Consider the following 20,705-nt stretch of genomic DNA (forward strand, 5'->3'; position numbering starts at 1 on the left):
CTGTGCACTGAAACCACTGAAGTCATCTCCTTCGGTGTCGGAGTTGAATAGCCTCAGAATTGCTTCATCCGATGTTGTATCGGTTTCATTGTCGCTCTCGTCACTTTCATCCGGAGGCAAATTCCCCGCTGAACTTCCCTCAACAACACGCAGCAGTCCAGCCTTTCGAAACCCGTTGATGATAGTGGATTTTTTGACAATGCTCCACGCTGTCAGGACCCACTGGCAGACTTGACCATAAGTGGCTCTTTGCATGCGGCCCGTTTTAGTGAAGGATTTCTCCCCACTTGTCATCCAAGCCTCCCACTGAACACGGAGCGCCACCATAAATGCACGATTTACACTGATGTCCAGTGGCTGCAAATACTTTGTTGTGCCCCCAGGAATCACAGCTGGAATTGAGTTTGTCCTCTTGATGGCTTCTTTCACAAAATCTGTTATGTGGGCCCTCATGCTGTCCAACACGAGCAATGCCTTGTTCTTGTGAATGAATCCTCCCGGTCGCTTGCCGTAACACTCCGTATGCCATTCATGCATTAGGCCTTCCGTCATCCATCCTTTCTTGTTGACTTTCATAACAATTCCTCTCGGGAATTTTTCTTTTGGCATCGTCATGCGTTTAAAAATCAGCATCGGTGGAAGCTTTTCTCCCGATGCCGTGCAGCTCAGAACACAGGTGAAGTGCGTTTTTTCATGCCCAGTTGTTTTCAGCGTGACGGATGATTCGCCTTTCCTGTTGACAGTCTGAGTGAGAGGCAGGTCAAACGCCGTCTGCTCTCTGTGTGTTGACCCAGTCTTCAAGCTCATTTTCTAGTTCAGGCCATCTGCTTTTCTTCCCTCTGAAAGCTTTTGTTGTCTTTTTGCACTGAGTCAGTTCCTCACGCGGCTGTTTCCAACGTCTTATCATCGACTCATTAAGGCCAAGCTCCCGTGCAACAGCTCTATTTCCTTTTCCAACAGCCAGATCGATCGCCTTCAACTTGAAAGCTGCATCATATGCATTTCTCCGTGTCTTTGCCATGATGAGGGTGACAAAATGACTACCGTAATCAGAATGATGGGAAGTTTGAGCGCACTCGATTTACGTCACATTATGTGACGGTGCTCAGTTTTTTGGCGGCATGAATCTTGTGAAAGCGGGAAAAACCCATAAATTAGCCGCGTCATTGTATAAACCGCGTGGTTCAAAGCGTGGGAATAAAGTAGCGGCTTATAGTCCGGAAATTACGGTATTTAAAAGTTTTACTTGAACCCTAAATGTTTCTCAAGTAGATTATTAAGAAAAGCTCATCCATCGTTTAAAAATGGCCTTTTTGCCTTTGTGCAGATTGCCATGTCTCATTTTCGATTAATAAAAAAATGATACTTTGAAAAAAGTATCTCTCTTTTTCAAAACAAGCTTTGCTGAAGATGTTAGACACCATTGTGAAGGTGGCGGTGGCAAGATGGCGGACGGAAGACAGGGTGGTGCGGCAGGTGCCGGATCAACTCAGAATACCTAAGAGTGAATTAAGCTATTTTAAAAACACAATTAAGGGAATGAACTGGAATGATCTCTTTTCCTATACAGACGTGGAAGCTGATAGTCAGGTTTTTATATCCACAATCCAGACTACAATAAATGGTTTCCTAAAGAAAATCAAATCCAAACCTGGCCAAAATAGCACTCTTCCTTGGCTAAATGGAGAAATCTGGAAATTGATGAAAGAACGAGATTATGTTTTAAAAATAGCCCTAAGATCCAAATTAGAGCATGACAGACGTAGGTTTACCATGTTGAGAAATAAGGTGATGAAAGAAATCAGACAGGCCAAGACAAACTTTTTTATTTACATAATTGGTGAGGGAAAGGGAAATTCTAAACTGATCTGGGAGAATCTAAGAAAGTTAACAGGTAAAGACCATAGTAACACTGCAAAAAGACTAGAAATCATGGTGAATAACAATCTAACACAGGATGCAGTCAAAATAGCAATAGCCTTCAATTCCTACTTTATTGACTGTCAGGGTACTGACACAGAACCCCTCCACTGGTTTCTTGGGCTCAGTGCTCGTAAATTATGCTCAACCTGTCTTCATCATAAGGGAGGTTTCTGAGTCAAAGGTGAACAAGGTAATTAGCTCACTAAAGAACTCTAAAGCCAAAGATGTGTTTGGGCTGGACTCTACCTTTCTTACAAACTACGAAGAGTCACTCATTGGCCCCATTACTAAGGTCACCAACACATCTATTGGTCTGGGGGTGTTTCCAAGGGTATGGAAGTCGGCCATAATAAGGCCATCTTTAAATCGGGCGACCATGCTGACGTGAGTGAGTAACTGCAGGCCCATTAGTATACTACCTGTGGTGTCAAAGGTTGTTGAAAAGTGTGTAGCAGAACAACTGATTGCCCACCTCAACAACAGCACCTTCATATTACACTCCATGCAGTTTGGCTTCAGAGCGAAACACTCCACAGAAACGGCCAGCTGCTTTCTTCTGGAAAATGTGAAGTCCAAGATGGACAAAGGGTGCGTTGTTGGGGCTGTGTTTCTGGACCTAAGGAAGGCTTTTGATAATGTTAACCATGAGATTCTCATCACAAAATTGTCCAAGTTCAACTTTTCCCCTGATGCCTTTAGATGGGTGAAATCGTACCTTGAAGGTAGAACTCAGTATGTCAGAGTGAGCAATGAGCTGTCGCCCACTCTTAGCTATGATGTGGGTGTGCCCCAAGGGTCAATCCTGGGGCCCCTCCTGTTCAGTCTGTACATTAATGATCTGCCTTTTGTCTGTACTGGGTTTTAAGTTCAAATGTATGCAGATGATGTGGTGATATATGTGCATGGAAAGAGCAAACAACAAGCTGCACAAGAACTCATTACTGTAATGGTCAGGTTACAAAGTGGCTCAGTGACTCATGTTTGCATCTCAATGTGAAAAAAACTGTTTGAATGTTCTTCACAAAGAGGGCAACAGATGCTACTGAGCCAGATGTCTGTCTATGTGTCAGGGGAGAAGCTACAGGTGGTATCTGATGCTACTGAGACAGATGTCAATGTGTCAGGGGAGAAGCTCCAGCTGGTATCTGATGCTACTGAGCCAGATGTCAATGTGTCAGGGGAGACGCTCCAGGTGGTATCTGATTTTAAGTACCTTGGCATCATACTTGATTCCAACCTCTCTTTTAAAAAGCATGTGAAAAAGGTAATTCAAATAACCAAATTCATCCTAGCTAATTTCCGATTTATACGAAATTGTTTGACTACAGGGGTAGCAAATCTGTACTTCAAATCTATGATACTCCCCCACTTAACATATTGCTTGACTAGTTGGGCCCAAGCTTGCTGTACAACATTAAGACCTATTCAGTCTGTCTACAAACAGGCTCTCAAAGTGCTTGACAGGAAGCCCAATAGCCATCATCACTGTTACATCCTCAGAAAGCATGAGCTCCTGAGTTGGGAAAATCTTGTGCAATACACCGATGCATGTCTTGTGTTCATGATCCTTAATGGCCTGGCTCCCCCCCACTCAGTATTTTTGTTAAACAGAAAACCCAAACATATGGCAGCAGATCCACAAGGTCTGCCATGAGAGGTGACTGTATAGTGCCCTTAAGGAAAAGCACCTTTAGTAAATCCACTTTCTCTGTGAGAGCTTCCCATGTCTGGAATACACTGCCTTCAGACACACATAACTGCACCACATATCACACTTTCACAAAAAACATGAAGACGTGGCTAAAGGTCAATCAGATTTGTGAACATAATCCCTAGCTGTGTGTTGCTGCTTTCCATGTCTTTTGTCTGTAACTTGTGAGGTGTGGAAACACTTTGTTGCTTTTATGAATTTTGTCTTGCTGCTTTTTGTTCTATGTTGCTCTGTGTGTATGCTACGTCTTGCTTGTCCTATGTTGCTCTGTCTGTATGCTATGTCTTGCTTGTCCTATGTTGCTATTGTCTATATTGTAATTGTTTTTAATAACCTGTCCAGGGACTGCGGTTGAAAATTATCCAGCTGGCTAAAACTGGCACTTTTACTGAAACGTTGATTAATGTGCACTGTCCCTGTAAAAATAAAATAAACTCAAACTCAGAGCTGTCTACAATTTCATTCCCCTGAAAAGATAGAACAAATATTATGGCTGAACTCAAATGTGCTGGTTGATAAAATACCTGTATTCATGGGAAAGATGTTTGAAAAGGGTGTTTTGTTCTTAAATGATATTGTAAATTGTAATGGTAGAGTTATGTCCTTCATGGTGTTATCAGAATTGTATGGGAAAGTCTGCTCAATCCAAGAGTATAACCAATTACAGCATTGACCCAAAAATGGAGGAGGTGGGAGGCAGTGGAAGGAGGTAGGGAACTGGTCTGTCTGCCCAATATAAAGGATCAAAACTGGTGGAGGAATAAAAATAGCATAAATAGGAAAGTATACCAGTTTCATTTGAGGACCAGGATGTTGACAACTGTGCCAAACAGATTGCAAAATAGTTGGGAAGAGATTTTTGATGTACCTATTCCATGGTACATGGTGTATGAGTTAACATATAAAACAACGCAAGATTCAAGACTTCGTGCTTTTCAGCTAAAATTATTATAGAGAATTCTTGCCACCAACAAAATGTTGAATATTTGGGGCATAAAATCATAAAAGGTCTGCAGATTTTGTTGTGAGGATACAGAATCAATAGACCATTTATTTTGGTATTGCCTTCAGGTAGCCTGTTTCTGGTCTCAGGTTCAGGAATGGCTGAAAATGCATAACATTGATCTACAATTGACCCTAGAAATAGTACTGTTATGAAATCTGGAGAGATCGGGTGAGTCAATTACTATTATGTTAATACTATTAGTAAAAGTATTTATCTTCAACACGCAATCTGTGGATTCTATTCGATTAGATAGATTGACATTGTTTGTTAAACATCATAGCATAGTTGAAAGATATGTTGCGTAGAAACACGAAGTGGGTGGCCAGAAGAGATACAGTGGGACAAAAAAGTATTTTGTCAGCCACCAATAGTGCAAGTTCTCCCACTTAAAAAGACGAGAGAGGCCTGTAATTTTCATCATAGGTACACTAAAACTATGACAGACAAAATGAGAAAACAAAATCCAGAAAATCACATTGTAGGATTTTTAATGAATTTATTTGCAAATTATGGTGGAAAATAAGTATTTGGTCACCTACAAACAAGTGAATGATCTGCAGAGTGCTGGGACCAAAGTAACAAAGCCTACCAAGTTTGCTAGAGATTATTTGGATGATCCAGAAGAAGATTGGGAGAATGTCATATGGTCAGATGAAACCAAAATATAACTTTTTGGTAAAAACTCAACTTGTTGTGTTTGGAGGACAAAGAATGCCGAGTTGCATCCAAAGAACACCATACCTACTGTGAAGCATGGGGGTTGAAACATCATGCTTTGGGGCTGTTTTTCTGCAAAGGGACCAGGACGACTGATCCGTGTAAAGGAAATAATGAATGGGGCTGTGTATCGTGAGATTTTTAGTGAAAACCTCCTTCCATCAGCAAGGGCATTGAAGATGAAACGTGGCTGGGTCTTTCAGCATGACAATGATCCCAAACACACCGTCCGGGCAACGAAGGAGTGGCTTCGTAAGAAGCATTTCAAGGTCCTGGAGTGGCCAAGCCAGTCTCCAGATCTCAACCCCTAAGAAAATCTTTGGAGGGAGTTGAAAGTCCGTGTTGCCCAGCAACAGCCCCAAAACATCACTGCTCTAGAGGAGATCTGCATGGAGGAATGGGCCAAAATACCAGCAACAGTGTGGGAAAACCTTGTGAAAACTTACAGAAAACGTTTGACCTCTGTCATTGCCAACAAAGGGTATATAACAAAGTATTGAGATAAACTTTTGTTATTGACCGAATACTTATTTCCCCCTCTAATTTGCAAAAAAATCATAAAAAATCCTACAATATGATTCTGGATTTTTTTCCTAATTTTGTAGTTGAAGTGTACCTATGATGAAATTTACAGGCCTCTCATCTTTTTAAGTGGGAGAACTTGCACAATTGGTGCCTGACTAAATACTTTCTTGCCCCACTGTTGATGGGATGGGCTGAGGGTTGGTTTATGGAATTGGAGACAAGTTTGAGTGGAGTTGTTGTGTGTGAGAGAGAATGATGGTCAAAGATAAAAGTAAAAAATAAAGTCAAAATACAACTAAGTATGTTTGAATGACACTGAGGGGCAGTGTTTTTACAGCTAATTCCGGGTTGGCTGAGGCTGATGCCATGCAGGTGTTTGTACACATGCATATACACACCCTCATTCAAATAAATGTATACAAGAACACACACACACATGTAATAGTGCCAGACAAGCACACAAACATATACCCTTGGCAATGCTGTTATGATTTTATTTTGATTGATGATTGATGTTTTTTTGCATTGTTGTTTGCTGTTTGCTGTTTTCTTCTTTCTTTTTTCTCTTTCGTTCATTCTCTTGGTTGTTGGTGCATTGGGGGGTTCTTGGGGGTGGGGTTCATTCTCTTGGTTGTTGGTGCATTGGGGGGTTCTTGGGGGTGGGAATTCATTGTATTTATTTTTATTCTTGGAGGGAACTGTGGGAGGAGTCTTGAATGGTTGACGGACAGCTATTGGGGAACTGTGGGGGGATCTTGGAGGGTTCGGGTTCACGTTTTTTGGCCTGGTGGGAGATCGGTCAGCAGGGCAATGACCCTGGATGCTTCTGTGTGTCACTCTGAATGGGAATCTGTTGGATGACTTGAATGGTGTAGTTGTTAAACGGCTTCACTGCAAGTATATTGTATGTTTTGGATATTCAATTTTTAAAAAACATGATGGGGTATTATGTGTAGATCACTGACACAAAATGTACTTTTAAGCAGTTTTAAATTCAGGCTGTAAAGGGGTGTGAAATCCTTTCTGAAAGCTTTGTGTGTCTTGCACAGCTGCGTGTGTCTTGTCACTAATCTGGTCACCTTCTTCCCGATTCGGGGCAGTCCTACTCCTTTCTTATTTTCTATCTTTATCTATCTTGGACAGGATCGACAGAGAGAAAGGAAGGAGGAAAGATATTGCAGTGGGTTGGATTGGAACACTTGCTTGCAGCAGTACTTAGTACACGTGTTCTAGAGGAGAGGCTTAGACCTCTAGACCAGCCCAGGCTACATCCACACACCTTTAACTTCTCAATCTTCATCTTTTTCCTCACCAGGTTGTATGAGAAGCTATTGAAGGTGGCCTGGAAAGGCCACCACAAGGCCATGGAGAAGGTGGCCTACGCCATGCTGTTTGGAGACTATATGACCCAGAACATCCCCAAGGCCAAGGAGCTGTTTGAGAAGCTGTCCCTGGAGGGCTCCCCCAAAGCTCAGATGGTAATGGAACATCATGCATCCGGGGTAGACATTTTAAACATGCTCTGTTGATGCTTAGGGCTTCAGCCAGACAGCTTTTGTCTTAAAATGGCGGATTGAGTTGATGGTTTTTCAATGGGAGTCGTCCGTTGATGAACAGAGATGAATGTCCTTCAAAATAAGCACAGTATGTCCGTGGTCTTACGTATAACACTTGCTTTAAAGTATATGACTTGAATAGAAATGTTGACTGACGAAAACTAACAGTTGATGTATGCATATACTATTTAATCTATGTTCATGCATCTCTGTGTGGTATTCTAACGCTCCACCCGGTATCTTCCAACAGGCACTTGGTTTCTTGTACGCTGCTGGGTTAGGAGTGAACTCCAGTCAAGCAAAGGTACCAACATTCAGCCTCTCCTTCTTTCCATGTACCCTATATACTGATGAAAAGCTGTATTTGTTTTGAGGTAGCTTTCTTAGATAATATGGAGTTACCTCCTAAACCAGGAATGTAAAGCATAACTCTGTTCCAGGCACTGGTTTACTACACCTTTGGGGCTTTGGGCGGAAACCTGGTGGCTCATATGATTCTGGTGAGCTACTTCTGCTTTTTGAAGATTTGAATAGAGAAGCCTTATAATGTGTATTGTTTCTCTCTTATGGATATATACTGTATGATGATTGACCTTTTCTCCCTTTGCTACCATTCTCTCTTTAGGGATACCGATACTGGGGTGGGGTGGGTGTGCCCCAGAGCTGTGAATCAGCACTGACGCACTACAGACTGGTGGCCAATCATGGTAAGAAGCCACCTGCTGCCAACCAATTGAACACTTTCACTATCTCAGATGACAGTTTGTCAGTGTTTTGAATGGAGAACACCTGTATCTGAACGAGCATGTGCAGTAGAGTTTGAAAAGTAGATGTTCTTGTTGCGAAGTGTCTATTGCATATTTGTAGGTGCTGACCTTTTTATAGAAAAATCCGTAGATTCTACGCAAACTGATAAAACAAAAGCAAAGGCTGCAACTCAACTGTGTTCAAAAAAATCTATTTTATTCACAGAGCAATTTATGGCAGAAACATTGTCTTTCTGTCACCCACTCTCCAGTGGCCAGTGACGTGTCCCTGACGGGAGGCAGTGCGGTGCAGAGGGTACGTCTGCTGGACGAAGTGGAGAACCCAGGCTCTACCAGCGGCATGCTGGAGGAAGACCTGATCCAGTACTACCAGTTCCTGGCTGAGAAGGGAGATGTCCAGGCCCAGGTTAGGGTTCAGATGGGGCACACTGCTCTTAGTGATCTTCTTTGAATAGGAAATCTTTGCGATGGAAAAAAGCAATCAGTGTGAACGTGAAGCACTAAAACTATGTTGAAAGTATGTAGAAAAGATAAAAACCTTTACGTATTTGTTTCATAATGTAATCTTTGAGAACTAACAATCATCAAAGTTAAAGCTAGACAGTCAGGGAAAGTGGAAAATTCCATAAATGATGAATTTGGGGCATTATACCAATTATACACTTCCTCGCACTTGCAGGAGTTAAAGGAAGTAATCAAATCACTTTCTGAGTCTATTCGTTTTCAAGTTTCTCTGGCGCTTGCACGGCTATAGTATGATAATCAGTAAGGTGTAATGGTTGAAAGGGTGGATTCTGGTCAAAAGTAGTGTACTATATAGGGAATATGGCGCCATTTGGGACTCATTCGTCATGTTTCGTGCCATGGCCCTTTGTCCACAACAGGTGGGACTGGGCCAGCTGCATCTGCACGGTGGTCGGGGGGTGGAGCAGAACCACCAGGTAAACTTTCGCTAACCCATTTTCAAATTATTCAAACACTAGCTCTATGTCTTGCTCACTCTTGTATGCAATGTGCAGTTGTTGTGTGGAGTTGGTCACAAATGAAATGTTTGTTTGTCGACAGCGGGCGTATGATTACTTCAACCAGGCAGCGAATGCGGGGAACACACACGCCATGGCCTTCCTTGGGAAGGTAAGATTATTACATGATCTTATAGGCCTGTAGCACTGTGTAGAAATAAATAACGCAACCCTTACTCTGTGGCTGTGTTACTTTCCAGTGGTTTCTCCTCATGCTCCCTTCTCTCCTCTTCTCTTTATTCTATTTTCCTCTCTGTCCCTCATTCTGTCGCTCGCTCGCTTGCTCTCTCTGTCTCTCGCTTGCTCTCTCTGTCACTCGCTCTCTGTCACTCGCTCTCTGTCTCTCGCTCTCTCTGTCGCTCGCTCTCTCTGTCTCTCGCTCGCTCTCTCTGTCTCTCGCTCGCTCTCTCTGTCTCTCACTCATTCGCTCTGTCTCTCACTCGCTCTCTGTCTCACACTCGCTCTGTCGCTCTCTGTCTCGCTCGCTCTCTCTGTCTCTCGCTCGCTCTCTCTGTCTCTCGCTCGCTCTCTCTGTCTCTCGCTCGCTCTCTCTGTCTCTCGCTCGCTCTCTCTGTCTCTCGCTCGCTCTCTCTGTCTCTCGCTCTCTCTGTCTCTCGCTCGCTCTCTCGCTCTCTCTGTCTCTCGCTCTCTCTGTCTCTCGCTCGCTCTCTGTCTCTCGCTCGCTCTCTGTCTCTCGCTCGCTCTCTCTGTCTCTCGCTCGCTTTCTGTCTCTCGCTCGATCTCTCTGTTGCTCGCTCGCTCGCTCTCTGTCTTTCGCTCGCTCTCTGTCTCTCGCTCACTCGCTCTCTGTCTCTCGCTCACTCGCTCTCTGTCTCTCGCTCACTCTCGGTCTCTCTCTCTGTCAGATGTACTCAGATGGCAGTGAGTACTTGTCTCAGAACAATGAGACGGCACTGCAGTACTTCAAGAAGGCCTCTGACCTGGTGAGTGTCCAAATCTTAGAAATAGAATCACTAGTGTGGACATCATATTTCTATGGTCCAACCATGGATTGTTATAAATCCATAATGATATCTGTATAACTGTGTTTTCTTAATATGTCCTTTTATCAAACTATTCACTTCTTTGGGTATCTTATACATAGGCCACAGTGCCTGTACATACAGTGCCTTGCGAAAGTATTCGGCCCCTTGAACTTTGACCTTTTGCCACATTTCAGGCTTCAAACATAAAGATATAAAACTGTATTTTTTTGTGAAGAATCAACAACAAGTGGGACACAATCATGAAGTGGAACAACATTTATTGGATATTTCAAACTTTTTTAACAAATCAAAAACTGAAAAATTGGGCGTGTAAAATTATTCAGCCCCTTTACTTTCAGTACAGCAAACTCTCTCCAGAAGTTCAGTGAGGATCTCTGAATGAGCCAATGTTGACCTAAATGACTAATTATGAGAAATACAATCCACCTGTGTGTAATCAAGTCTCCGTATAAATGCACCTGCACTGTGATAGTCTCAGAGGTCCGTTAAAAGCGCAGAGAGCATCATGAAGAACAAGGAACACACCAGGCAGGTCCGAGATACTGTTGTGAAGAAGTTTAAGGCCGGATTTGGATACAAAAAGATTTCCCAAGCTTTAAACATCCCAAGGAGCACTGTGCAAGCGATAATATTGAAATGGAAGGAGTATCAGACCACTGCAAATCTACCAAGACCTGGCCGTCCCTCTAAACTTTCAGCTCATACAAGGAGAAGACTGATCAGAAATGCAGCCAAGAGGCCCATGATCACTCTGGATGAACTGCCGAGATCTACAGCTGAGGTGGGAGACTCTGTCCATAGGACAACAATCAGTCATATATTGCACAAATCTGGCCTTTATGGAAGAGTGGCAAGAAGAAAGCCATTTCTTAAAGATATCCATAAAAAGTGTCGTTTAAAGTTTGCCACAAGCCACCTGGGAGACACAGCAAACATGTGGAAGAAGGTGCTCTGGTCAGATGAAACCAAAATTGAACTTTTTGGCAACAATGCAAAACTTTATGTTTGGCGTAAAAGCAACACAGCTCATCACCCTGAACACACCATATCCACTGTCAAACATGGTGGTGGCAGTATCATGGTTTGGGCCTGCTTTTCTTCAGCAGGGACAGGGAAGATGGTTAAAATTGATGGGAAGATGGATGGAGCCAAATACAGGACCATTCTGGAAGAAAACCTGATGGAGTCTGCAAAAGACCTGAGACTGGGACGGAGATTTGTCTTCCAACAAGACAATGATCCAAAACATAAAGCAAAATCTACAATGGAATGGTTCAAAAATAAACATATCCAGGTGTTAGAATCCAAGTGTTAGAAGTCCAGACCTGAATCCAATCGAGAATCTGTGGAAAGAACTGAAAACTGCTGTTCACAAATGCTCTCCATCCAACCTCACTGAGCTTGAGCTGTTTTGCAAGGAGGAATGGGAAAAAATTTCAGTCTCTCGATGTGCAAAACTGATAGAGACATACCCCAAGCGACTTAAAGCTGTAATCGCAGCAAAAGGTGGCGCTACAAAGTATTAACTTAAGGGGGCTGAATAATTTTGCACGCCCAATTTTTGATTTGTTAAAAAAGTTTGAAATATCCAATAAATGTTGTTCCACTTCATGATTGTGTCCCACTTGTTGTTGATTCTTCACAAAAAAATACAGTTTTATATCTTTATGTTTGAAGCCTGAAATGTGGCAAAAGGTCGCAAAGTTCAAGGGGGCCGAATACTTTTGCAAGGCACTGTATGCCTGTACGAATTACCAATAAAAGAGTGTTCATAGTGGTCAAAAACTGCTGGGACAGAAACATTCCTACACATTGCTTTTCAATGACCACATGGTTTTTCAGGATCGATCAGTTACAGTTGAATTTGGAAGTTTACATACACTTTAGCCAAATACATTCAAACTCAGTTTTTCACAATTCCTGACATTTAATCCAAGTAAGAATTCCCTGTTTTAGGTCAGTTAACTTCTCTAGGGTAGGGGGCAGCATTGGGAATTTTGGATGAAAAGCTTGCCCAAATTAAACTGCTTGCTACTCAGCCATAAAAGCTAGAATATGCATATTTGGATAGAAAACACTCTGAAGTTTCTAAAACTGTTTGAATGATGTCTTTGAGTATAACAGAACTCATATGGCAGGCAAAGACCTGAGAAAAATCCAACCAGGAAGTGGGAAATCTGATGTTTGTAGTTTTTCGACTCTTGCCCTATCAAATACATAGTGTCTATGGGGTCATGTTGAACTTCATAAGGCTTCCACTAGATGCCAACAGTCTTTAGAACGTTGTTTGAGGCTTCTACTGTGAAGTGGGGCAGAATGAGAGGGGAATGAGTCAGAGGTCTGAATACCACTGTAAATAACACTTGTATCATTTATCAATGTTTATTATGAGTATTTCTGTAAATTGATGTGGCACTCTGCAAAATCACCGCATGTTTTGGAACTGCTGAAATTAACGCGCCAATGTAAACTCAGATTTTTGGATATAAATATGAACTTTACCAAACAAAACATACATGTATTGTGTAACATGAAGTCCTATGAGTGTCATTTGATGAAGATCATTTAAGGTTAGTGATTAATTTTATCTATATTTCTGCTTTTTGTGACTCCTCTCTTTGGCTGGAAAAATGGCTGTGTTTTTCTGTGACTTGGCTCTGACCTAACATAATCGTTTGGTTTGCTTTCGTCGTAAAGCCTTTTTGAAATCGGACACTGTGGCTGGATTTACAATAAAGCGTATCTTTACAATGGTGTAAAATACATATATATTTGAGGAATTTTAATTATGGAATTTCTGTTGTTTTGAATTTGGCGCCCTGCAGTTTCACTGGCTGTTGACATGTGGGACGCTACCATCCAACGTACCCTAGAGAGGTTAAGATCACCACTTTATTTTAAGAACGTGAAATGTCAGAATAATAGTAGAGAGAATGATTTATTTCAGCTTTTATTTCTTTCATCACATTCCGAGTGGGTCAGAAGTTTACATACACTCAATTAGTATTTAGTAACATTGCCTTTAAATTGTTTAACTTCTTGGCGCTACCCATCCCGTTAGCGGGATCATTTTCGTCGGCAACACCTGAATAGCATAGCGCCACAGTCAAATAACATTACAAAAAAATATTCATATTCATGAAATCACAAGTGCAATATTACAAAACACAGTTTAGCCTTTTGTTAATCCACCTGTCGTCTCAGATTTTGAAATTATGCTTTACAGCGAAAGCAATCCAAGCGTTTGTGTAAGTTTATCGATAGCCTAGCATAGCATTATGTACACTTAACATCAGGAAGCTTGGTCATGAAAATCAGAAAAGCAATCTAATTAACCGTTTACCTTTGATGATCTTCGGATGTTTTCACTCACGAGACTCCTAGTTACATAACAAATGTTCCTTTTGTTCCATAAATATTATTTTTATACCCAAAATACCTCCATTTGTTTGTCGCGTTATGTTTAGAAATCCACATGAAAGAGCGGTGACGACAACGCAGACGGAAATTCCAAATTTCCATAATTTCCACAGAAACATGTCAAAAGTTTTTTATAATCATTCCTCAGGTTGTTTTTAAAATACATATTCGATAATATATCAACCGGGTGTGTAGGTTTTTCAATAACACCGGGTGGAACAATGGCCGCTTTACTCTGTAGCGCAAAACTCACTCTGAGAGCCCCCACCTATCCACTTATGCAATGTGATCTTTCACGCTAATTTTTCAAAATAACAGCCTGAAACTGTCTAAAGACTGTTGACACCTTAGGGAAGCCATAGAAAAAGGAGTCTGGTTGATATCCCTTTAAATGGAGGATAGGCATGCATAGGAACAGAGGTTCCAAAATAGAGGCACTTCCTGATTGGATTTTCCTCAGATTTTTGCCTGCAATATCAGTTCTGTTATACTCACAGACAATATTTTTACAGTTTTGGAAACTTTAGAGTGTTTTCTATCCTAATCTGACAATTATATGCATATTCTAGTTTCTGGGGCTGAGAAATAGGCAGTTTCAAATTGGTATGTTTTTTAGCCAAAAACTAAAATACTGCCCCCCCACACACAAAAGGTTAACTTGGGTCAAATGTTTTGGGTAGCCTTCCACAAGCTTCCCAGATTAACTTGGGTGAATTTTGACCCATTCCTCCTTACAGAGCTGGTATAACTGAGTCAGGTTTGTAGGCTTCCTTGCTTACACACGCTTTTTCAGTTTTGCCCACACATTTTCTATAGGATTGAGGTCATGCCTTTGTGATGGCCACTCCAATACTTTGACGTTGTTGTCCTTAAGCCATTTTGTCACAAGCTTGGGGTCATTGTCCATTTGGAAGACCCATTTGCGAACAAGCTGTAACTTCCTGACTAATGTCTTGAGATGTTGCTTCAATATATCCACATAATTGTCCTCCCTCATGAAGCCATCTATTTTGTGAAGTGCACCAGTCCCTCCTCCAGAAAAGCACCCCCACAACATGATGCTGCCACACCCGTGCTTCACAGTTGGTATGGTGTTCTTTGGCTTGCAAGCCTTCCCCCTTTTCCCCCAAATATAACAGTGTTCATTATGGCCAAACAGTTCTATTTTTGTTTCATCAGACAAGAGGACATTTCTCCAAAAAGTATGATCTATCTACTATGGATATAGATACTTTTGTACCTGTTTCCTCCAGCAAGTTCACAAGTTCCTGTGCTGCTGTTCTGGGATTGATTTGCACTTTTCGCACCAAAGTACGTTAATTTCTAGGAGACAGAACGCGTCTCCTTCCTGAGCAGTATGACGGCTGCGTGGTCCCATGATGTTTATACTTGCATACTATTGCCTGTACAGATGAACGTGGTACCTTCAAGCGTTTGGAATTTGCTCCCAAGGATGAACCAGACTTGTGGAGGTCAACAATTTCTGTTCTGAGGTCTTGGCTGATTTCTTTTGATTTTCCCATGATGTCAAGCAAAGACGCAGTTTGAAGGTAGACCTTGAAATACATCCACAGGTACACCTACAATTGCCTCAAATTATGTCAATTAGCCTATCAGATGCTTCCAAAGCCATGACGTCCTTTTCTGGAATTTTCCAAGCTGTTTAACGGCACAGTCAAGTTAGTGTATGTAATCTTCTGACCCACTGGAATTGTGATACAGTGAATTATAAGTGAAATAATCTGTCTGGAAACAATACTTGGAAAAATGACTTGTGTCATGCACAAAGTAGATGTCCTAACCGACTTGCCAAAACTATAGTTTGTTAAACAAGAAATTTGTGGAGTGGTTGAAAAACAAGTTTTAATGACTCAAACCTAAGTGTATGTAAACTTCCGACTTGAACTGTATATATTATTAGTCAAATTAACCGGTATAGATGGTTTTCTCTCTTTTTGGTGTCCTTTCCAACTGTTCTTGTCCCCTAGGGTAACCCTGTTGGGCAGAGTGGACTGGGCATGGCGTACCTGTATGGGAGGGGCGTTCCAGTGGTAAGTGACTGCAAGTGTCCACCATCACCCAGTTACACTACAAGAGCTTGGCAGGTAGCCTGGCGGGTAGGAGTGTTTCGGGTGCTGGCAAATCCCAGAGCTGACAAGGTAAAAATCTGTTGCTCTGCTCCAGAGCAAGGCAGTTAACCCACTGTTCCGCAGGCACCAATGACGTGGATGTTTATTAAGGCAGCCCCTCTGATTCAAAGGGGTTGAGTTAAATGCGGAAGACACATTTCAGTTGAATGCATTCAGTCGTACAACCGAATACTTAACCCCCTTTCCCAAAACATATTTAGTTGAGATAAAGATTTATGCAATACGGTTTAGCTGCATGCCTGTATGATTCAAACGGTAGTTACATTCCAAAAGTGAGCTTTTGTAGAGATTGGCATAGGCAATTGAATCCAGCAGCTGTGTAGACTATCTGTATTTTCTGTATGATTTCCACAATAGTTATGTTTTGTGTGTGTGTCCTACAGAATTACGAGTTGGCGCTGAAATACTTCCAGAAGGCAGCAGAGCAGGGCTGGGTAGACGGACAGCTTCAGCTGGGCACAATGTACTACAGTGAGTGTGTGCGCATGCGCTGTGGGCCTGTGTGTGTAGAGACCTCCTGTTTTTTCTGTTGGTTAGTGTAAAACACCCTTGTCCCTTTTGTTTCCTGGGGAACAGTGCAATAAAAAAAGTTCAAAATTCTGCTCCCAAATCTGCAATCTCAACCATTCTTTTTTCTCTTGCACACCACCTCTCCCTCTCCTTCTCTGTGTTGGGGATCTCTCACTCACTTTTGTCTCTCCATTCCCCCTCTTCCGCCCCAGATGGGATCGGGGTGAAGCGTGACTACAAGCAGGCCCTCAAGTTCTTCAATCTAGCCTCGCAGGCGGGCCACATCCTGGCCTTCTACAACCTGGCCCAGATGCATGCCACGGGCACCGGCGTTATGCGCTCCTGCCACACCGCCGTGGAGGTGAGCTAGTTAGCCATTAGCTAGCGGATGTACATAATTGGCTAGCTACAGCATGATCTATTAATTAGTAATTAGCTATAGCTGCTGTATTGAATTGGCTATAGCTATAGCATTAGCCATCAATTAGCCGTTAACGAGCTGCTATGGAATTGTATAGCTATAGGATTAGCCATTAGCTAGCTATTAGCTAGTTCAGTATCCCAGCGCGTCACAGCTCATTAGCCTTTAATTACACACCACTGCCAAACTAGCCACCTGGGAGCTAGCCTCTAGACATTATTTTCCATTAGCCAGCAATTAGCTTTCTGTTAGCTGTGCATTAAACCATCAATAAACCATCCGTTAGCCTGAGATTAACCTTCATCCGTTAGATCTATGCATGAAAAAACAATTAGCTGTCTTCTTGCTAGGAATAAAAAATTGCCATCCGTTTAGCCATTTAGTAGCGTGTTAATTGCCATCCATTAAATGCCATTCAGCCATGTATTAGCTAAGCATTTAGCCATTTGCTACTGACTGTCAGTCATTGTTTGCCAATTCATACTTATCCATACCTTAGCCATTGATCCACAACTGGGGTCAGATATATTTTTATCCTCCCAATGGTTAAATTTAAAATCAGGGGTTGTGAAATCTGATCCAAAGCCTGTGGTTAGGGGTGACTTCTACCTCGAATTCTCTGAACAGACCCTTTTGTTCATGTTTCTGTGTATATCTGTCTGTGTCTTATTGCGTGTGTGTGTCTGTGAGCAGCTCTTCAAGAATGTGTGTGAGCGTGGGCGCTGGTCAGAGAGGCTTATGGCAGCCTACCGCAGCTTCAAGGACGGCGACATGGATGGGTCGCTGGTGCAGTACCTACTGCTGGCCGAGCAGGGCTATGAAGTGGCCCAGAGCAATGTAGCCTTCATCCTGGACCAGAGTAAGAACACATAAACAGTGCACATACAGTTGAAGTCGCAAGTTTACATACGCTTAGGTTTGAGTCATTAAAACTTGTTTTTCAACCACTCCACAAATTTCTTGTTTAACAAACTATAGTTTTGGCAAGTTGGTTAGGACATCTACTTTGTGCATGACACAAGTCATTTTTCATCCAATAATTGTTAACAGACAGATTATTTCACTTCACAATTTACTGTATCACAATTCCAGTTGATCGTGCCTTTAAACAGCTTGGAAAATTCCAGAAAATGATGTCATGGCTTTAGAAGCTTCTGGTGGCTAATTTATATAATTTGAGTCAATTGGAGGTGTACCTGTGGATGTATTTCAAGGCCTACCTTCAAACTCAGTGCCTCTTTGCTTGACATCATGGGAAAATCAAAAGAAATCAGCCAAGACCTCAGAACAGAAATTGTAGACCTCCAAAAGTCTGGTTCATCCTTGGGAGCAATTTCCAAATGCCTGACAGTAAAACGTTCATCTGTACAAATAATAATACGCAAATATAAACACCATGGGACCACGCAGCCGTCACACTACTCAGGAAGGAGACGTGTTCTGTCTTCTGGAGATTAATGTACTTTGGTGCGAATAGTGCAAATCAATCCCAGAACAACAGCAAAAGACCTTGTGAAGATGCAGGAAGAAACAGGTACAAAAGTATCTATATCTACAGTAAAACGAGTCCTATATCGACATAACCTGAGAGGCCGGTCAGCAAGGACGAAGACACTGCTCCAAAACCGCCAAAAAAGCCAGACTACAGTTTGCAACTGCACATGGGGACAAAGATCGTACTTTTTGGAGAAATGTCCTCTGGTCTGATGAAATTAAAATAGAACTGTTTGGCCATAATGACCATTGTTATGTTTGGAGGAAAAAGGGGAAGGCTTGCAAGCCGAAGAACACCCATCCCAACCGTGAAGCACGGGGAGGCAGCATCATGTTGTGGGGGTGCTTTGCTGCAGGAGGGACTGGTGCACTTCATAAAATAGATGACATCATGAGAAAATAAAATTATGTGGATATATTGAAACAACATCTCAAGACATCAGTCGGGAAGTTAAAGCTTGGTTGCAAATGGACAATGACCCCAAGCATACTTCTAAAGTTGTGACAAAATGGCTTAAGGACAACAAAGTCAAGGTATTGGAGTAGCCATCACAAAGCCCTGACCTCAATTCTATAGAAAATTTGTGGGCAGAACTGAAAAAGCGTGTGCGAGCAAAGAGGCCTACAAACCTGAGTCAGTTATATCAGCTCTGTCAGGAGGAATGGGCCAGAATTCACCCAACTTATTGTGGGAAGCTTGTGGAAGGCTACCCGAACGGTTTGACCCAAGTTAATCAATTGAAAGGCAATGCTACCAAATCCTAATTGAGTGTATGTAAATTTATGACCCACTGGTAATGTGATGAAAGCAATCAAAGCTGAAATAACCCTAACCCTAACCCTCTCTGCTATTATTCTGACATTTCACGTTCTTAAAATAAAGTGGTGATCCTAACTGACCTAAGACAGGGAATTTTAACTAGGATTAAATGTCAGGAATTGTGAAAATCTGAGTTTAAATGTATTTGGATAGGGTGTATGTAAACTTCCGACTTCAACTGAATATAAACCCAGCAAAAAAAGAAACGTCCTCTCACTGTCAACTGCGCTTATTTTCATCAAACTTAACATGTGTAAATATTTGTATGAACATAACAAGATTCAAAAACTGAGACATAAACTGAACAAGTTCCACAGACATGTGACTAACAGAAATTGAATAATGTGTCCCTGAACAAAGGGGTGGTCAAATCAAAAGTAACAGTCAGTATCTGGTGTGGCCACCAGCTGGGTTAAGTACTGCAGTGCATCTCCCCCTCATAGACTGCATAAGATATGCCAGTTCTTGCTGTGAGATGTTACCCACTCTTCCACCAAGGTACTTGCAAGGTCCTGGACATTTCTGGGGGGAATGGCCCTAGCCCTCACCCTCCGATCCAACAGGTCCCAGATGTGCACAATGGGATTGAGATCCGGACTCTTCGCTGGCCATGGCAAAACACTGACATTCCTGTCTTGCAAGAAATCACCCACAGAACGAGCAGTATGGCTGGTGGCATTGTCATGCTGGAGGGTCATGTCAGGATGAGCCTGCAGGAAGGGTACCACATGGAGGAGAATGTCTTCCCTGTAACGCACAGCGTTGACATTGCCTGCAATGACAACAAGCTCAGTCTGATGATGCTGTGACACACCGCCCCAGACCATGACGGAACCTCCACCTCCAAATCGATCCCGCTCCAGAGTACAGGCCTTGGTGTAACGACGATAAACGCAAATCCGACCATCACCCCTGGTGAGATAAAACCGCGATTTGTCAGTGAAGAGCACTTTTTGCCAGTCCTGTCTGGTCCAGCGACGGTGGGTTTGTGCCCAATGACAATGTTGTTGCCTGCCTTACAACAGCACTGATGGAGGGATTGTGCATCCCTGGTGTAACTCGGGCAGTTGTTGTTGCCATCCTGTACCTGTCCCGTAGGTGTGCTGTTCGGATTTACCAATCCTGTGCAGGTGTTGTTACACGTGGTCTGTCACTGTGAAGACAATCAGCTGTCCGTCCTGTCTCCCTGTAGTGCTGTCTTAGGCGTCTCACAGTACGGACATTGCAATTTATTGCCCTGACCACATCTGCAGTCCTCATGCCACCTTGCAGCATGCCTAAGGCACGTTCACGCAGATGAGCAGGGACCCTGGGAATTTTTATTTTGGTGTTTTTTAGAGTCAGTAGAAAGGCCTCTTTAGCGTCCTAAGTTTTCATAACTGTGATTTTTATTGCCTACAGGTCTATAAGCTGTTAGGGTCAAAACGACCGTTCCACAGGTGCATGTTCATTAATTGTTTATGGTTCATTGAAAAAGCATGGGAAACCGTGTTTAAACCCTTTACAACGAAGATCTGTGAAGTTGTTTGGATTTTTACGAATTATCTTTGGAAGACAGGGTCCTGAAAAAGCGTTGTTTATTTTTTTTGCTGAGTTTATATTGTCATGGTTATTTCTTTATTATCGAATGAGGAGACAAACAAAGCCAGAGTTATA

General features: G+C 42.4%; 1 protein-coding gene across 1 annotated transcript in view; it reads left to right on the forward strand.

Moving 5' to 3' along the window:
- The window catches only part of LOC135557385 (protein sel-1 homolog 1-like), a 56,390-nt gene that overhangs the window by 24,147 nt on the left and 11,538 nt on the right, over positions 1-20,705 (forward strand). The window contains exons 6-17 of the mRNA XM_064990609.1: positions 7,198-7,360; positions 7,689-7,742; positions 7,879-7,938; positions 8,064-8,145; positions 8,457-8,611; positions 9,090-9,146; positions 9,271-9,339; positions 10,094-10,171; positions 15,643-15,705; positions 16,188-16,275; positions 16,527-16,675; positions 17,429-17,594. Of these exons, the coding sequence (XP_064846681.1) occupies positions 7,198-7,360; positions 7,689-7,742; positions 7,879-7,938; positions 8,064-8,145; positions 8,457-8,611; positions 9,090-9,146; positions 9,271-9,339; positions 10,094-10,171; positions 15,643-15,705; positions 16,188-16,275; positions 16,527-16,675; positions 17,429-17,594 (1,184 nt within the window). The remainder of the gene's footprint in view (positions 1-7,197; positions 7,361-7,688; positions 7,743-7,878; positions 7,939-8,063; positions 8,146-8,456; positions 8,612-9,089; positions 9,147-9,270; positions 9,340-10,093; positions 10,172-15,642; positions 15,706-16,187; positions 16,276-16,526; positions 16,676-17,428; positions 17,595-20,705) is intronic.

The sequence above is a fragment of the Oncorhynchus masou genome, chromosome 16 (genome assembly GCF_036934945.1).
Source record: "Oncorhynchus masou masou isolate Uvic2021 chromosome 16, UVic_Omas_1.1, whole genome shotgun sequence".
Classification (NCBI taxonomy): domain Eukaryota; kingdom Metazoa; phylum Chordata; class Actinopteri; order Salmoniformes; family Salmonidae; genus Oncorhynchus; species Oncorhynchus masou.